General features: G+C 38.4%; 2 protein-coding genes across 5 annotated transcripts; both read right to left on the bottom strand.

Moving 5' to 3' along the window:
- Positions 1–238: 238 nt before the first annotated feature.
- LOC122869830 lies at positions 239–9908 on the bottom strand. 4 transcript variants are annotated; one of them, XM_044183168.1, is made up of 6 exons: positions 9738–9908; positions 8276–8431; positions 2029–2373; positions 1589–1699; positions 1424–1458; positions 239–1287 (listed from the first exon to the last, which is right to left on the bottom strand). In XM_044183168.1, the coding sequence occupies exons 2-6, from the start codon at positions 8316–8318 to the stop codon at positions 1165–1167; spliced, it is 657 nt and encodes a 218-aa protein (XP_044039103.1). In that variant the 5' UTR covers positions 8319–8431; positions 9738–9908; the 3' UTR covers positions 239–1164. The 4 variants fall into 4 exon arrangements, with proteins under 4 accessions (XP_044039103.1, XP_044039102.1, XP_044039104.1 ...); XM_044183169.1 differs by lacking the exons at positions 239–1287; positions 1424–1458; positions 1589–1699; positions 2029–2373 and adding exons at positions 5222–6077; positions 7152–7186; positions 7317–7427; positions 7757–8101; XM_044183167.1 differs by lacking the exons at positions 8276–8431; positions 9738–9908 and adding an exon at positions 2548–2666.
- A 3508-nt stretch (positions 9909–13416) lies between these two features.
- Positions 13417–15712, bottom strand: LOC122869829. The gene is made up of 5 exons (XM_044183166.1): positions 15351–15712; positions 14832–15176; positions 14392–14502; positions 14227–14261; positions 13417–14090 (listed from the first exon to the last, which is right to left on the bottom strand). Exons 1-5 carry the CDS (start codon positions 15391–15393, stop codon positions 13968–13970), a joined length of 657 nt encoding a protein of 218 aa, XP_044039101.1. The 5' UTR covers positions 15394–15712; the 3' UTR covers positions 13417–13967.
- Positions 15713–15748: the final 36 nt, after the last annotated feature.

Raw genomic sequence — 15748 nt, forward strand, 5'->3', positions numbered from 1 at the left:
TATTTGTTACTGCAGTGCAACTATGTGCAGGTAAGGGTCATATGTATTTGTTTTTACAAATGCAACAATGAATAATTTTTTAAATACGTTTCATTTTTAATTCAGACATTTAGCATACCTTCACACACACACACACGATATGATATTACAGTTAACGTATTCAGTTTCCACATTGATTCATTTTGTTTTTCAGATGATTCTGTTGAAATGGTTCTTATTGTGTCAACTTGACAGAAGACAGTACACAATTGTTCATTGCTTGATTTCACATTTTATTTCGCCTCACCTCATGATTCTCACATCAGCTGTGCTCTGCCCACATTGTGCTCTCTCTTCCTGTCAAACAAGTGATGTGAAACTCACTCTCTCCTCCACTGCTGCAGACCTCCATCTAACTCACTATAAACCCTCAGTCATCAATGTCCTTATTTCAACTCCTCCATCAAACGAAAGAGAAAATGTACTCTAATTATCTCAAATGTTTCCAATTTTGCATGAATACATAGCATTTATTGCAATATTACCTTTTTTTAAACCTCACATAGGTGATCTTAATTCCTCCTACCCATCACTTATAAACAAAAATCACACTGGCAGATTATTATGATAAAGCATCAGTTTTGCTTTCTTCCTGAGTCCATCTGCTGACAGAGGGATAACCGAATGATCAATAGTTAGCGTGATGTCAGACTCAGGCTCAGCTCCTCGCCCTGATTTCCATCAAAAACTGCGCTACTTGTCACGTTTACTTTCAAAAGTTTAAACACTCCACGGAAGCTGTCACTGAAAAGTCTGTTCTTGTCACAGCATACTGTTTACCGATAACATTCAACCTTCTATATCTTCCCATTGGGAAAACAAAGATTTCTTGGTATCAATCTTTGGAAACATGAAGGCCTTGTTGTTGATTCATTAAACACCAATGATATTCTCTTGCTCTCTATCTAAGACAAATTGAAGACAAACAAAACAAGTAAGAAAGAGACTTTGGCTGGAGAGTAGAATTAAAATTGTAGCAGAGATAGCACAGTTTGCATGAATACAGAATCTTTATTACAAAATGAGAATTTTTTCGACAATGATGGTAAGTCCTCCTTTAGTAGCAGTTCAATATGATAACGCATCAGTTCCACTCTGAGCTGCTGTTCCAGATGTTTCCTGAGTCTATCTGGTGGCAGCATACACAACATTTGACTCCAGCTGCTTCTCTGATGCAGGCCTTCTGCTGCTTTTTGCTTTTGGGTGGAAACTCAGCGCTGCATAGTTCAGGGCATCAGAGACCAGGTTCTGCAAATAAAACTATATATAGTCACTCATCTCACATGGCTGAGTTTGTGAGAAAACATAAAATCATTAAATGACAAATGACTTGAACCAGACAACGTATAAAAATAGACTTTGATCAATCTTAATCTCAGGTTACCTCACTGTGTGGTGGATTCTGTCCCTCTTTAGGAGCTAAATGACAGAAACAGTATCTGGTCAGTTAATTGTTCAAAAAATATTGCAGTTAATGCTTTTTGACAAACAGGAAGTTCTGCATTTGCAAACGTTTGTATTTGTAACTTTAATACAAACATGTAAGTACCTGTATGAAGCTTCCTGATTTTGACAAGCAGACCGATGATGACTATAATGAAGAAAATAATCAGAGCACCCAGGATCACACTCGTCAGATTTGTTATTCCATCAAACGTTTCTACGAGAAAGATCATTAAGTTAGACTCCGTTTTCCCTTTAGAGACTTGAGACCTGGGTAAAATTTAAATGGACCAAACTGAATTTTGCACAATGAATGAAATCTTTAGGAGAATGTTGCTTTCACATTTGCTGTCCACGTCATCATGTGGCTCATCGCTGCCTTTTAATGAAATTTTGATAGCTTTGTTATTCCAAATGAAATTCAACTTTTGTAAAGTATTCTACCTCCTGTGGGTTGAGATAAGTCCTTATTTTGACAGTAACTGAAAAGGGCAAATATGTGTTTCTTTCCAATCAAAATACAGTCAAGACTTTAAACAATCTTACCTTGAACCTTTAGATATGTCGCACTGACAATGACTGAGTTTCCATCTGAGTTAAATCCACAGAAATACAGTCCAGAGTCAGATAAATCCACTTGTTTGATCTTGAGAAAGAGGGTAGTGGTGTTGGATGTCATATTAAATTTGCCATTTTGATATCCATCACAGAATGAAGCATTGGCATCAGAGCTGACCATAGAGGAGATGCAGCTGACGTTGGGTCTGTTGGACAGTCTGAACCAGAGGATGTGAGAAGGTGAACTGGTAAAGTTGGAACACATCAGTGTGACTTCTTCACCAGACTGGACCTCCACAGTGTGAAACTCAGAAACTGAGACGGAGATCCAACCTGAAACAAACAACGTGAAATATATTCCCTAAACTTGTAATTCCACAGGAACCAAACAATGCATGTAAATGATGTTATCAATGAATAGTCTACAAATTTCAGCTCTGGCAGATTACTGTACTGAAGGAAAGCTAGTGATTAAAGTATTGAGCAGAAATCGGTAGGTGTACTTACTGAAGGTACAGAGTAAAGCTGTTATCAAGGTAAAGTTCATCATTGTGCGTACAGTATGACTGCACCACTGCAATGTTTGTAACTGAACTGTGCTCCAGTAAGAGTGGTCTCAACGTAAAGAGGCGGAGAGTTTTTTCGTTCATCCAGCTGCTCAGACTGACAATATAAAAGCTTTCAGGAAAATAGTTGCAAGTTAATAGCTCCAAGGAGAATGGATATTATTATCTTTGAGAACACTTTAGATCATCTAGATACTGTTTTAGCAGTTGTTTAGAAGTCTACAAAATATGCATCAGTCTATAGAAGTCTATACAGTATAAGGCAGTGTAGTCTTTGATGTTCTTTGCTTTCTTCAGCTGTTTTTATGCTATATCAGGATACCTCATACAGTAGTGTGTTATTACACACATATCCAGCAGACATTTTAACTGAACGCTTATGCATTCATTGGAGTAGCTGTTGACACATCACTCCATAGAGGTTTAACCCGACTGTGTGTATTATGTTGAGCCGTAGATATATATATATCATGTCTAGTTACCACAGGCAAAGTCAGAAGCTGTGGTTATATTGTCATACAATTTGTGGTTGTTTTTTGTTTTTTTCAGTCTACTTAACCCCTGGTTAGCCAAGTTTTATGAGTGAGAGATGCATAACTGATAACGTAGCATGACACAGTCTATTGTGACCTACAGTTTTATATACCTCGATCAAGAGTTGTGACGAAACCAGAAGGAACTATGTTTTTTTACGAGTCCTAAAATTAAACACACAGTTATTTGTTCATCCATGTGATTTGATGTCATGCTCCAGCAAATCTCTAAAAATATATCAAAGCCAGTAAATTTCAAATTAAAATCTTATTCTTATTTAACGAGGAACAATATTTATATCTATTGTTAACCTGAACCTTAAAAATGATATGACATTGTGCTGTACTGTAGTAACTTCAGTCATAGTATTGGAAAACATTTTTGATCATATTCGAATTGTAATTCCCACAGTTTACCTAAGAATGCCTTTGAAAATCTGCATTTCGTTTGGTATTTTATAAACTGCTACAAATGATCTAAATAAGGATAAATTAAATGAACTTGTGCAGTGATGCTAATTCAGTTCAATTCAATTTTAATTATATAGCGCCAATTCATAACAAATGTTATTGCAAACCTGCTACAGTAGCTCAAAAAAGTGCACATTGGCATGATGTTTGCTTGACTATAATATACACTCAGTAGAAGTTGATTAAATGATTGTATCAATAATAGCAGTTTAAATCTTACCTGGCCAATGATAGTTATAGGATTAATGTTTGCAAGGCTTAGTAGGTTCAAATGCATCTCACAGTGGAGATGGATGGAACTTCACCTGCTGTGGTTTTGCTGTGATCTGTAATGTCTAAAAAATGTGCAGCCTTTAGCAGAGCAAATGCTTCAATATGAGACTGTGCGAGTGTCACCTTGCAGCGGGCATCTTTTCACAAGAAAGCAGTGATGTGAGTTTGTGCGAGTATTGAGTCTGTGATGAGGGAAGCAGTGACACAGTTTGAGACAGATTTACCACTAACAAGATGTTCAACAATCACATTTCTACAAATACAAAAATATCTTCACTTTATAAAGTCATTTTATTCTTGAACATGAACAGCCTTTGTTGTGTGTGGTTATGATGCAGAGAGCTTCTCCTGGTTGAGACCTTATTAATGATACAGATATTTAATTCAATTTTATTTATATAGCGCCAATTCATAACAGAAGTTATCTCATTGCACATTTCCTATAGAGCAGGTCTAGACCGTACTCTTTATGATATTATTTTTACAGCGACCCAACAAATCCCACCATGAGCAACCACTTGGCGACAGTGGCAAGGAAAAACTTCCATTTAACAGGCAGAAATTTCAGGCAGAACCAGACTCAATGGAGGGCGGCCATCTGCTGCTGCCGTGTTAGGTTTTGAGAGAGAGAGAGAGAGAGAGAGAGAGAGAGAGAGAGAGAGAGAGAGAGAGAGAGAGAGAGAGAGAGTGAAAGAGAAAGAGCTTTTGAAAGGGAGAGAGAGAGAGGTTTAGAGAGAGAGAGAGGTTTTGAGAGAGAGACAGAGAGAGAGAGAGAGAGAGAGAGAGAGAGAGAGAGAGAGAGAGAGAGAAGGGGGTGGGGAGAGGAGGGGGGGCACAATGCAAATACCTCCTAGAATTTTAAAATAGTAATACTGTAATGGTAGTGGTAATATTAATATTAATAAGTTCATAATAACAGGAATGACAGTAATAGGAATAATAATGACAATAATAGTAACAGAGCCAATAACAACAACTGTAGTAGCAGTTGTTGAGCAGGAAACAGGGACAGCAGGTGGCCCACAATCACAGATCCAGACTCTGCAGCTCTGGAGGTAGAAATACCTGCTGAAAGCGACAGAAGGAGAGAGGAGAGAAACGTGAAAGCAGAAAACTATGGGAGAGGGAAGATGTCGAGTAACATGAAGTAATGGGATAAAAATGCATACAAACGGAGAGAGAGAGAAGAGAGGAAAGAGGTGCATCATGGGAAGTCTCCCGGCAGTCTAGGCCTATAGCAGCATAACTAAGGGATGGTTCAGGACTCACCCAAGCCAGCCCTGACTATAAACTTTATCAAAGAGGAAAGTCTTAAGCTTACTCTTAAATGTGGAGATGGTGTGGAGATATAGATACCTCACTGATACAGACAGTGCTGTTTGTCACCACAGTGAGAAGATAGGCAACAATAGGCAGATGGGGGTAAAATGGGCAAATTCTGAACTAAAAATGTATTTTTCCTTCAGAGATTTACCGTGTCATTACACACACTTACTTTGACATCACAATTAAAATATCCAGTTGCTATATTGATGGACTGTGCGCTTTTCAAAGGCTTTTCTACAAATGTAGAGACGCTGATCATTTTGTCTTCCTGACAGAAAAAAGTCAGCCAGTATTCATTGCTTCATTTCAGACTTTATTCTCACAGAGCTTGGAGTTAACAGGCCTCATGATTTTCACCACGTGCTCAGACCACACTGTCTCTTCCTGTTAAAATGGGATGTGTACCTCGCTCACTCCTCCACTGCTGCAGACCTCCATCTAACTCTCACTATAAGAGACTCTGAACAGTCATCAATGTCCTTACTGTCTCCTCTTCCATCAAACACCAAACATACTCTTTTGCTGTCAGATGAAGATCTAAAACACCAACACAAGTAAGAAAGAGACTTTGGCTGGAAAGTAGAATTAAAATTGTAGCAGAGATAGCACAATTTGCATGAATACAGAATCTTTATTACAAAATGAGAATTTTTAAGACAATGATTGTAAGTCCTCCTTTAGTAGCAGTTCAACATGATAACGCATCAGTTCCACTCTGAGCTGCTGTTCCAGATGTTTCCTGAGTCTTTCTGGTGGCAGCATACACAACATTTGGCTCCAGCTGCTTCTCTGATGCAGGCCTTCTGCTGCTTTTTGCTTTTGGGTGGAAACTCAGCGCTGCATAGTTCAGGGTATCAGAGACCAGGTTCTGCAAATAAAACTATATATAGTCACTCATCTCACATGGCTGAGTTTGTGAGAAAACATAAAATCATTAAATGACAAATGACTTGAACCAGACAACGTATAAAAATAGACTTTGATCAATCTTAATCTCAGGTTACCTCACTGTGTGGTGGATTCTGTCTCTCTTTATGAGCTAAATGACAGAAACAGTATCTGGTCAGTTAATTGTTCAAAAAATATTGCTGCTAATGCTTTTTGACAAACAGGAAGTTCTGCATTTGCAATCGTTTGTATTTGTAACTTTAATACAAACATGTAAGTACCTGTATGAAGCTTACTGATTTTGACAAGCAGACCGATGACGATTATAACGAAGAAAATAATCAGAGCACCCAGGATCACACTCGTCAGATTTGTTATTCCATCAAACGTTTCTACGAGAAAGATCATTAAGTTAGACTCCGTTTTTCCTTTAGAGACTTGAAACCTGGGTAAAATTTAAATGGACCAAAGTGAATTTTGCACAATGAAAGAAATCTTTAGGAGAATCTTACTTTCACACTTGCTGTCCACGTCATCATGTGGCTCATCGCTGCCTTTTAATGAAATTTTGATAGCTTTGTTATTCCAAATTAAATTAAACTTTTGTAAAGTTTTCTACCTCCTGTGGGTTGAGATCAGTCCTTATTTCAACAGTGACTGAAAAGGGCACATATGTGTTTCTTTCCAGTCAAAATACAGTCAAGACTTTAAACAATCTTACCTTGAACCTTTAGATATGTCGCACTGACAATGACTGAGTTTCCAGCTGAGTAAAATCCACAGAAATACAGTCCAGAGTCAGTTAAATCCACTTGTTTGATCTTGAGAAAGAGGGTAGTGGTGTTGGATGTCATATTAAATTTGCCATTTTGATATCCATCACAGAATGAAACATTGGCATGAGAGCTGGACATAGAGGAGATGCAGCTGATGTTGGGTCTGTTGGCCAGTCTATGGCTGAGTTTGTGAGAAAACATAAAATCATTAAATGACAAATGACTTGAACCAGACAACGTATAAAAATAGACTTTGATCAATCTTGATCTCAGGTTACCTCACTGTGTGGTGGATTCTGTCCCTCTTTATGAGCTAAATGACAGAAACAGTATCTGGTCAGTTAATTGTTCAAAAAATATTGCTGCTAATGCTTTTTGGCAAACAGGAAGTTCTGCATTTGCAAACGTTTGTATTTGTAACTTAAATACAAACATGTAAATACCTGTATGAAGTTTCCTGATTTTGACAAGAGGACAGATGGCGATTATAACGAAGAAAATAATCAGAGCACCCAGGATCACACTTGCTAGCTTTGTTATTCCAACAAACGTTTCTACGAGAAAGATCATTAAGTTAGACTCCGTTTTCCCTTTAGAGACTTGAGACCTGGGTAAAATTTAAATGGACCAAAGTGAATTTTGCACAATGAATGAAATCTTTAGGAGAATGTTGCTTTCACACTTGCTGTCGACGTCATCATGTGGCTCATCGCTGCCTTTTAAAGAAATTTTGATAGCTTTGTTATTCCAAATGAAATTCAACTTTTGTAAAGTATTCTACCTCCTGTGGGTTGAGATCAGTCCTTATTTCAACAGTGACTGAAAAGGGCACATATGTGTTTCTTTCCAATCAAAATACAGTCAAGACTTTAAACAATCTTACCTTGAACCTTTAGATATGTCGCACTGACAATGACTGAGTTTCCATCTGAGTTAAATCCACAGAAATACAGTCCAGAGTCAGTTAAATCCACTTGTTTGATCTTGAGAAAGAGGGTAGTGGTGTTGGATGTCATATTAAATTTGCCATTTTGATATCCATCACAGAATGAAGCATTGGCATGAGAGCTGGGCATAGAGGAGATGCAGCTGACGTTGGGTCTGTTGGCCAGTCTGAACCAGAGGATGTGAGAGGTAAACTTGGTAAAGTTGGAACACATCAGTGTGACTTATTCACCAGACTGGACCTCCACAGTGTGAAACTCAGAAACTGAGACGGAGATCCAACCTGAAACAAACAACGTGAAATGTATTCCCTGAACTTGTAATTCAACAGGAACCAAACAATGCATGTAAATGATGTTATCAATGAATAGTCTGCAAATTTCAGCTCTGGCAGATTACTGTTCTAGAGGAAAGCTAGCGATTATTGGATTGAGCAGAAATTGGTAGGTGTACTTACTGAAGGTACAGAGTAAAGCTGTTATCAAGGTAAAGTCCATCATTGTGCATACAGTATGACTGCACCACTGCAATGTTTGTAACTGAACTGTGCTCCAGTAAGAGTGGTCTCAACGTAAAGAGGCGGAGTGTTCTTTTGTTCATCCAGCTGCTCAGACTGACAAAACAAAAGCTTTCAGGAAAATAGTTGCAAGTTAATAGCTCCAAGGAGAAAGGACATTATTATCTTTGATAACACTTTAGATCATCTAGATACTGTTTTAGCAGTTGTTTAGAAGTCTACAAAATATGCATCAGTCTGTATTTGTCTATACAGTATAAGACAGTGTAGTATTTCATGTTCTTTGCTTTCATCAACTGTTTTTATGCTATATCAGGATACCTCATACAGTAGTGTGTTATTACACACATATCCAGCAGACATTTTAACTGAACGCTTATGCATTCATTGGAGTAGCTGTTGACACATCACTCCATAGAGTCTGTATTATGTTGAGCCGTAGATATGTAAGTGATAAAACACAACACAGTGTCCTGATATTTTACTAACAATATGGTTGAGGTTGTCTTCTGATCACGATATTTTCCACATCAGGACCCTTCAGAGTGTCTTATCATGCATATATACACATATCATGTCCAGTTACCACAGGCAAAATCAGAAGCTGTGGTTATATTGTCATACAATTTGTGGTTGTTTTTTGTTTTTTGCAGTCTACTTAACCCCTGGTTAGCCAAGTTTCATGAGTGAGAGATGCATAACTGGTAATGTAGCATGACACAGACTATTGTGACCTACAGTTTTATATACCTCGATCAAGAGTTGTGACGAAACCAGAAGTAACTATGGTTTTTACGAGTCCTATTATAAAACTTTAAGAGACTCCTGCTCACTGTTCATAAATTTGTGTTTTTTGTGTTCATGTTATGAGAAGTTTGCAATTCAACACAAAGTTATTTGTTCATCCATGTGATTTGATCTCATGCTCCAGCAAATCTCTAAAAAATATATCAAAGCCAGTAAATTTCAAATTAAAATCTTATTCTTATTTAACGAGGAAAAATATTTCTATCTTTTGTTAACCTGAACCTTAAAAATTATATGACATTGTGCTGTACTGTAGTAACTTCAGTCGTAGTATTGGAAAACATTTTTGAATATATTTTAATTGTAATTCCCAGAGTTTTCCTAAGAATGCCTTTGAAAATGTGCATTTCGTTTGGTATTTTATAAACTGCTACAAATGATCTAAATAAGGATAAATTAAATGAACTTGTGCAGTGATGCTAATTCAATTCAATTCCATTTTAATTATATAGCGCCAATTCATAACTAAAGTTATTGCAAACCTGCTACAGTAGCTCAAAAAAGTGCACATTGGCATGATGTTTGCTTGACTATAATATACACTCAGTAGAAGTTGATTAAATGATTGTATCAATAATAGCAATTTAAATCTTACCTGGCCAATGATAGTTATTGGATTAATGTTTGCAAGGCTTAGTAGGTTCAAATGCATCTCACAGTGGCGATGGATGGGACCTTCACCTGCTGTGGTTTTGCTGTGATCTGTAATGTCTTAAAAATGTGCAGCCTTTAGCAGAGTAAATGCTTTGATATGAGACTGTGCGAGTGTCACCTTGCAGCGGGCATCTTTTCACAAGAAAGCAGTGATGTGAGTTTGTGTGATTATTCAGTCTGTAAGTGTGACCCGTGATGAGGTGAGCTCTGACACAGTTAGAGATTGAGTTTCCACTAACAAGATGCTCAACAATCACATTTCTACAAATACAAATACAAAAATATCTTCACTTTATAAAGTCATTTTATTCTTGAACATGAAGGCCTTTGTTGTGTGTGGTCATGATGCAGAGAGCTTCTCCTGGTTGAGACCTTATTAATGATACAGATATCCAATTCAATTCAATTTTATTTATATAGCGCCAGTTCATAACAGAAGTTATCTCATTGTACATTTCCTATAGAGCAGGTCTAGACCGTACTCTATAATATTATTTATAGAGACCCAACAATTCCACCATGAGCAAGCAATTGGCAACAGTGGCAAGGAAAAACGTCTTTTTACAGTTTTTTCTGAATTCTTAAACCCTAACCCTGATTCTTATAGCACAACTTCTAAAACTATTAATACTTATAGCAAAACCACTAACTGAGTTTGCAAAACTAAAAGCACAAACACTGCTTTGCACTCAGTTTGCAATTTTGTAACACCCACTTAGCAAAACTGTAGGTACATTCCACTGTACAGCACTCTTTTTGCGGAACTGTAAACACAACTCACTGCTTTACACTCAATTTCCAAATGATTAACACACTCCTAGCAAAACTATACACATGTATGGCTATTATTTACACTATTTTGCCAACTGTCTGGCACACTGTCACATGTGAAAACTGTTTTAGATAATTAGTTCACTTTGCGATCAGCCTAAGCAATATAAATAAGCCACAGGTAAGCTGTCCATGTGGAGTACCATGGAGGGAGCAGGAAGAGTGAGAAGAGTGAGAATTAGAGGAGGCCGAGGAAGAGGACTTGGAGGTGAAGAAGTAGGAGGAAGAGGAGGTGGAGGACGCGGAGGTGAAGAAGTAGGAGGAAGAGGAGGTGGAGGACGCGGAGGTGAAGAAGTAGGAGGAAGAGGAGGAGGAAGAGGACACGAAGGTGAAGAAGCGAGAGGGAGAGGACGACCAGGACAAGGAGGTGAAGTTAGAGGAAGAGGACAAGGAAGAGCAAGAGGAGGACGAGGAGAGGGAAGAGGAAGGGTAAGAAGAGTAAGAAATAGAATTACTGATGACATGAGAGCTACAATAGTGGACCATGTAATCAACCATGGAATGACCCTGAGGGAAGCTGGCCAACGGGTTCAGCCTAACTTGAGCCGCTACACTGTAGCAAGCATCATAAGGACATTTCGAAATGAAAATCGGTTAGTACAGTCACTTTGCACTAAGTTTTGTAGCACTGCCATACTCTAATGTGAAACACAACAATACCATACATGTAAAAATACTGAAATTGTTACTTTACAGAATTGCAAGACGTCCAGATGCTGGGGGCAGAGGAAGAATGTTCACTGCAGAACAAGAGACCCATATAGTCAATATGGTGATTGCAAATAATTCCATGAGGCTACGAGAAATTCAGCAGCGCATAATTGAGGATGACACCACCTTCCAAAACATACACAATGTGAGCATTTCTGTATTAAGTTGTGTACTTGCCCGCAACAGAATCCGAATGAAACAAATCTACAGAGTCCATTTTGAAAGAAACAGTGAACGTGTAAAACAACAGCGATATGATTATGTGCAGGTAAGCTATAGTATCATTGGTACTGAATCTGGAAGTGCATACTGTAGTACTGTGCATGAGCCTGCTGTGCTGCATTTGTTTTGTCTTGTCCAGAGAGTGATGGAACTAGAAGGAGATGCCATGGGTCATGAGCAGCTTTTTGTGGATGAGGCAGGTTTTAACCTCACTAAAACAAGGAGACGTGGCAGGAACATTATTGGACACCGTGCCATAATCAATGTCCCAGGACAACGTGGTGGTAACATAACTTTGTGTGCAGCTATTAGTCAAAATGGTGTTGTTCACCATCATGCAACCCTAGGCCCATATAACACTGCACACATTATTACATTCCTGGACACCTTACATGACATGCTCACTAATGTTCAGAGACCAGAGCAGACCAGATATGTCATCATATGGGACAATGTTAGTTTCCATAGGGCTGCTTTGGTCCGCAACTGGTTTACAGATCACCCGCTCTTCACTGTACTCAACCTCCCCCCATACTCTCCATTCTTGAATCCAATTGAAGAGTTCTTCTCTGCCTGGCGCTGGAAGGTCTATGACCGTCATCCCCATCAATGCATAGCCCTTTTACAGGCAATGGAGGAGGCATGTGGGGATATTGACCAGGCATCATGTCAGGCCTGGATACGCCATTCCAGAAGATATTTTCCCCGGTTCCTTGGACTAGAGGACATTGCATGTGATGTAGACGAAATTTTGTGGCCGGACCCAGAGAGACGAACTGATTTATTTTATTTTTTTCTCAGTGAAATTACTATTTTGTGTTTTGTCTTGGAAAAAACACTTGTTGTTTTGTTTTGATATGTGGAAATAAACACCAGTACTTGAAGTTTGGATCCCTGTATGTTTACAGAACTATGACAAAAGTATGACCTCAAACTGACATAGCTTGTGCACAGAGAAAGCAAAAGCCAGATGTGTTTTTTATTCATACCATCAGTGTGTAGTTGGCGCATTGTGTGCTTATTAATGTGATGGCTTGTGTTAACTGTTTGATACGAAAATACCATTTTTACGAAGGTTTGAAGAGTTAAGCAAGGTTTATTAGCTTTTGCAAAAGAGCTAAAATGTTTTGCTGATTTGGTGAAGGGTTTTCTTATTTACGTGCAGAGTTTTGCAAAAATAGCCAATAGTAACAAAAAATGTGCTCAAGCAATTAGAAAAAACTGTAATATAAATAAGTTAATAATAATAGAAATGACAGTCATAGGACTAATAATGACAATAATAGTAACAGAGCCAATAACAACTGTACTAGCAGTTGTCTAGCAGGAACACGGGGACAGCAAGTGGCCCACAAATACAGATCCAGACTCTGCAGCTCTGGAGAAAGAAAAACCTGCTGAAAGTGACAAAGGTAGAAAGGAGAGAAACGAGAAAGCACAAAACTACGGAAGAGAGAAGATGTCGAGTTAGTAACATGAAGTAATGGGATAAAAATGCATACAGACAGAGAGGGAGATGAGGAGAGAGGAAAGAGGTGCATCATGGGAAGTCTCCCGGCAGTCTAGGCCTATAGCAGCATAACTAAGGGATGGTTCAGGACTCACCCAAGCCAGCCTGAACTATAAGCTTTATCAAAGAGGAAAGTCTTAAGCTTACTCTTAAATGTGGAGATGGTGTGGAGATATAGATACCTCACTGATACAGACAGTGCTGTTTGTCACCACAGTGGGAAGATAGGCAACAATAGGCAGATGGGGATGAAATGGGCAAATTCTGAACTAAAAATAAATTTTTTCTTCAGAGATTTACCGTGTCATTACACACACTTACTTTGACATCACAATTAAAATATCTAGTTGCTATATTGATGGACTGTGCGCTTTTCAAAGGCTTTTCTACAAATGTAGAGACGCTGATCATTTTGTCTTCCTGACAGAAAAAAGTCAGCCAGTATTCATTGCTTCATTTCAGACTTTATTCTCACAGAGCTTGGAGTTAACAGGCCTCATGATTTTCACCACGTGCTCAGACCACACTGTCTCTTCCTGTTAAAATGGGATGTGTACCTCGCTCACTCCTCCACTGCTGCAGACCTCCATCTAACTCTCACTATAAGAGACTCTGAACAGTCATCAATGTCCTTACTAGCTCCTCCTCCATCAAACACCAAACATACTCTTTTGCTCTCAGATGAAGATCTAAAACAAACAAAACAAGTAAGAAAGAGACTTTGGCTGGAAAGTAGAATTAAAATTGTAGCAGAGATAGCATAATTTGCATGAATACAGAATCTTTATTACAAAATTAGAATTTTTTGACAGTGATGGTAAGTCCTCCTTTAGTAGCAGTTCAATATGATAACGCATCAGTTCCACTCTGAGCTGCTGTTCCAGATGTTTCCTGAGTCTATCTGGTGGCAGCATACACAACATTTGACTCCAGCTGCTTCTCTGATGCAGGCCTTCTGCTGCTTTTTGCTTTTGGGTGGAAACTCAGCGCTGCATAGTTCAGGGCATCAGAGACCAGGTTCTGCAAATAAAACTATATATAGTCACTCATCTCACATGGCTGAGTTTGTGAGAAAACATAAAATCATTAAATGACAAATGACTTGAACCAGACAACGTATAAAAATAGACTTTGATCAATCTTGATCTCAGGTTACCTCACTGTGTGGTGGATTCTGTCCCTCTTTATGAGCTAAATGACAGAAACAGTATCTGGTCAGTTAATTGTTCAAAAAATATTGCTGCTAATGCTTTTTGGCAAACAGGAAGTTCTGCATTTGCAAACGTTTGTATTTGTAACTTTAATACAACCATGTAAGTACCTGTATGAAGCTTCCTGATTTTGACAAGCAGACAGATGATGACTATAATGAAGAAAATAATCAGAGCACCCAGGATCACACTCGTCAGATTTGTTATTCCATCAAACGTTTCTACGAGAAAGATCATTAAGTTAGACTCCGTTTTCCCTTTAGAGACTTGAGACCTGGGTAAAATTTAAATGGACCAAAGTGAATTTTGCACAATGAATGAAATCTTTAGGAGAATCTTGCTTTCACACTTGCTGTCGACGTAATCATGTGGCTCATCGCTGCCTTTTAAAGAAATTTTGATAGCTTTGTTATTCCAAATGAAATTCAACTTTTGTAAAGTATTCTACCTCCTGTGGGTTGAGATCAGTCCTTATTTCAACAGTGACTGAAAAGGGCACATATGTGTTTCTTTCCAATCAAAATACAGTCAAGACTTTAAACAATCTTACCTTGAACCTTTAGATATGTCGCACTGACAATGACTGAGTTTCCAGCTGAGTAAAATCCACAGAAATACAGTCCAGAGTCAGTTAAATCCACTTGTTTGATCTTGAGAAAGAGGGTAGTGGTGTTGGATGTCATATTAAATTTGCCATTTTGATATCCATCACAGAATGAAGCATTGGCATCAGAGGTGGACATAGAGGAGATGCAGCTGGCGTTGGGTCTGTTGGCCAGTCTGAACCAGAGGATGTGAGAGGTAAACTTGGTAAAGTTGGAACACATCAGTGTGACTTCTTCACCAGACTGGACCTCCACAGTGTGAAACTCAGAAACTGAGACGGAGATCCAACCTGAAACAAACAACGTGAAATATATTCCCTGAACTTGTAATTCAACAGGAACCAAACAATGCATGTAAATGATGTTATCAATGAATAGTCTGCAAATTTCAGCTCTGGCAGATTACTGTTCTAGAGGAAAGCTAGCGATTATTGTATTGAGCAGAAATTGGTAGGTGTACTTACTGAAGGTACAGAGTAAAGCTGTTATCAAGGTAAAGTCCATCATTGTGCATACAGTATGACTGCACCACTGCAATGTTTGTAACTGAACTGTGCTCCAGTAAGAGTGGTCTCAACGTAAAGAGGCGGAGTGTTCTTTTGTTCATCCAGCTGCTCAGACTGACAAAACAAAAGCTTTCAGGAAAATAGTTGCAAGTTAATAGCTCCAAGGAGAAAGGACATTATTATCTTTGATAACACTTTAGATCATCTAGATACTGTTTTAGCAGTTGTTTAGAAGTCTACAAAATATGCATCAGTCTGTATAAGTCTATACAGTATAAGACAGTGTAGTCTTTGATGTTCTTTGCTTTCATCAACTGTTCTTTTGCTATATCAGGATACCTCATACAGTAGTGTGT

This window comes from Siniperca chuatsi, linkage group LG22 (assembly GCF_020085105.1).
Source record: "Siniperca chuatsi isolate FFG_IHB_CAS linkage group LG22, ASM2008510v1, whole genome shotgun sequence".
In the NCBI taxonomy this organism is placed as follows: Eukaryota; Metazoa; Chordata; class Actinopteri; order Centrarchiformes; family Sinipercidae; genus Siniperca; species Siniperca chuatsi.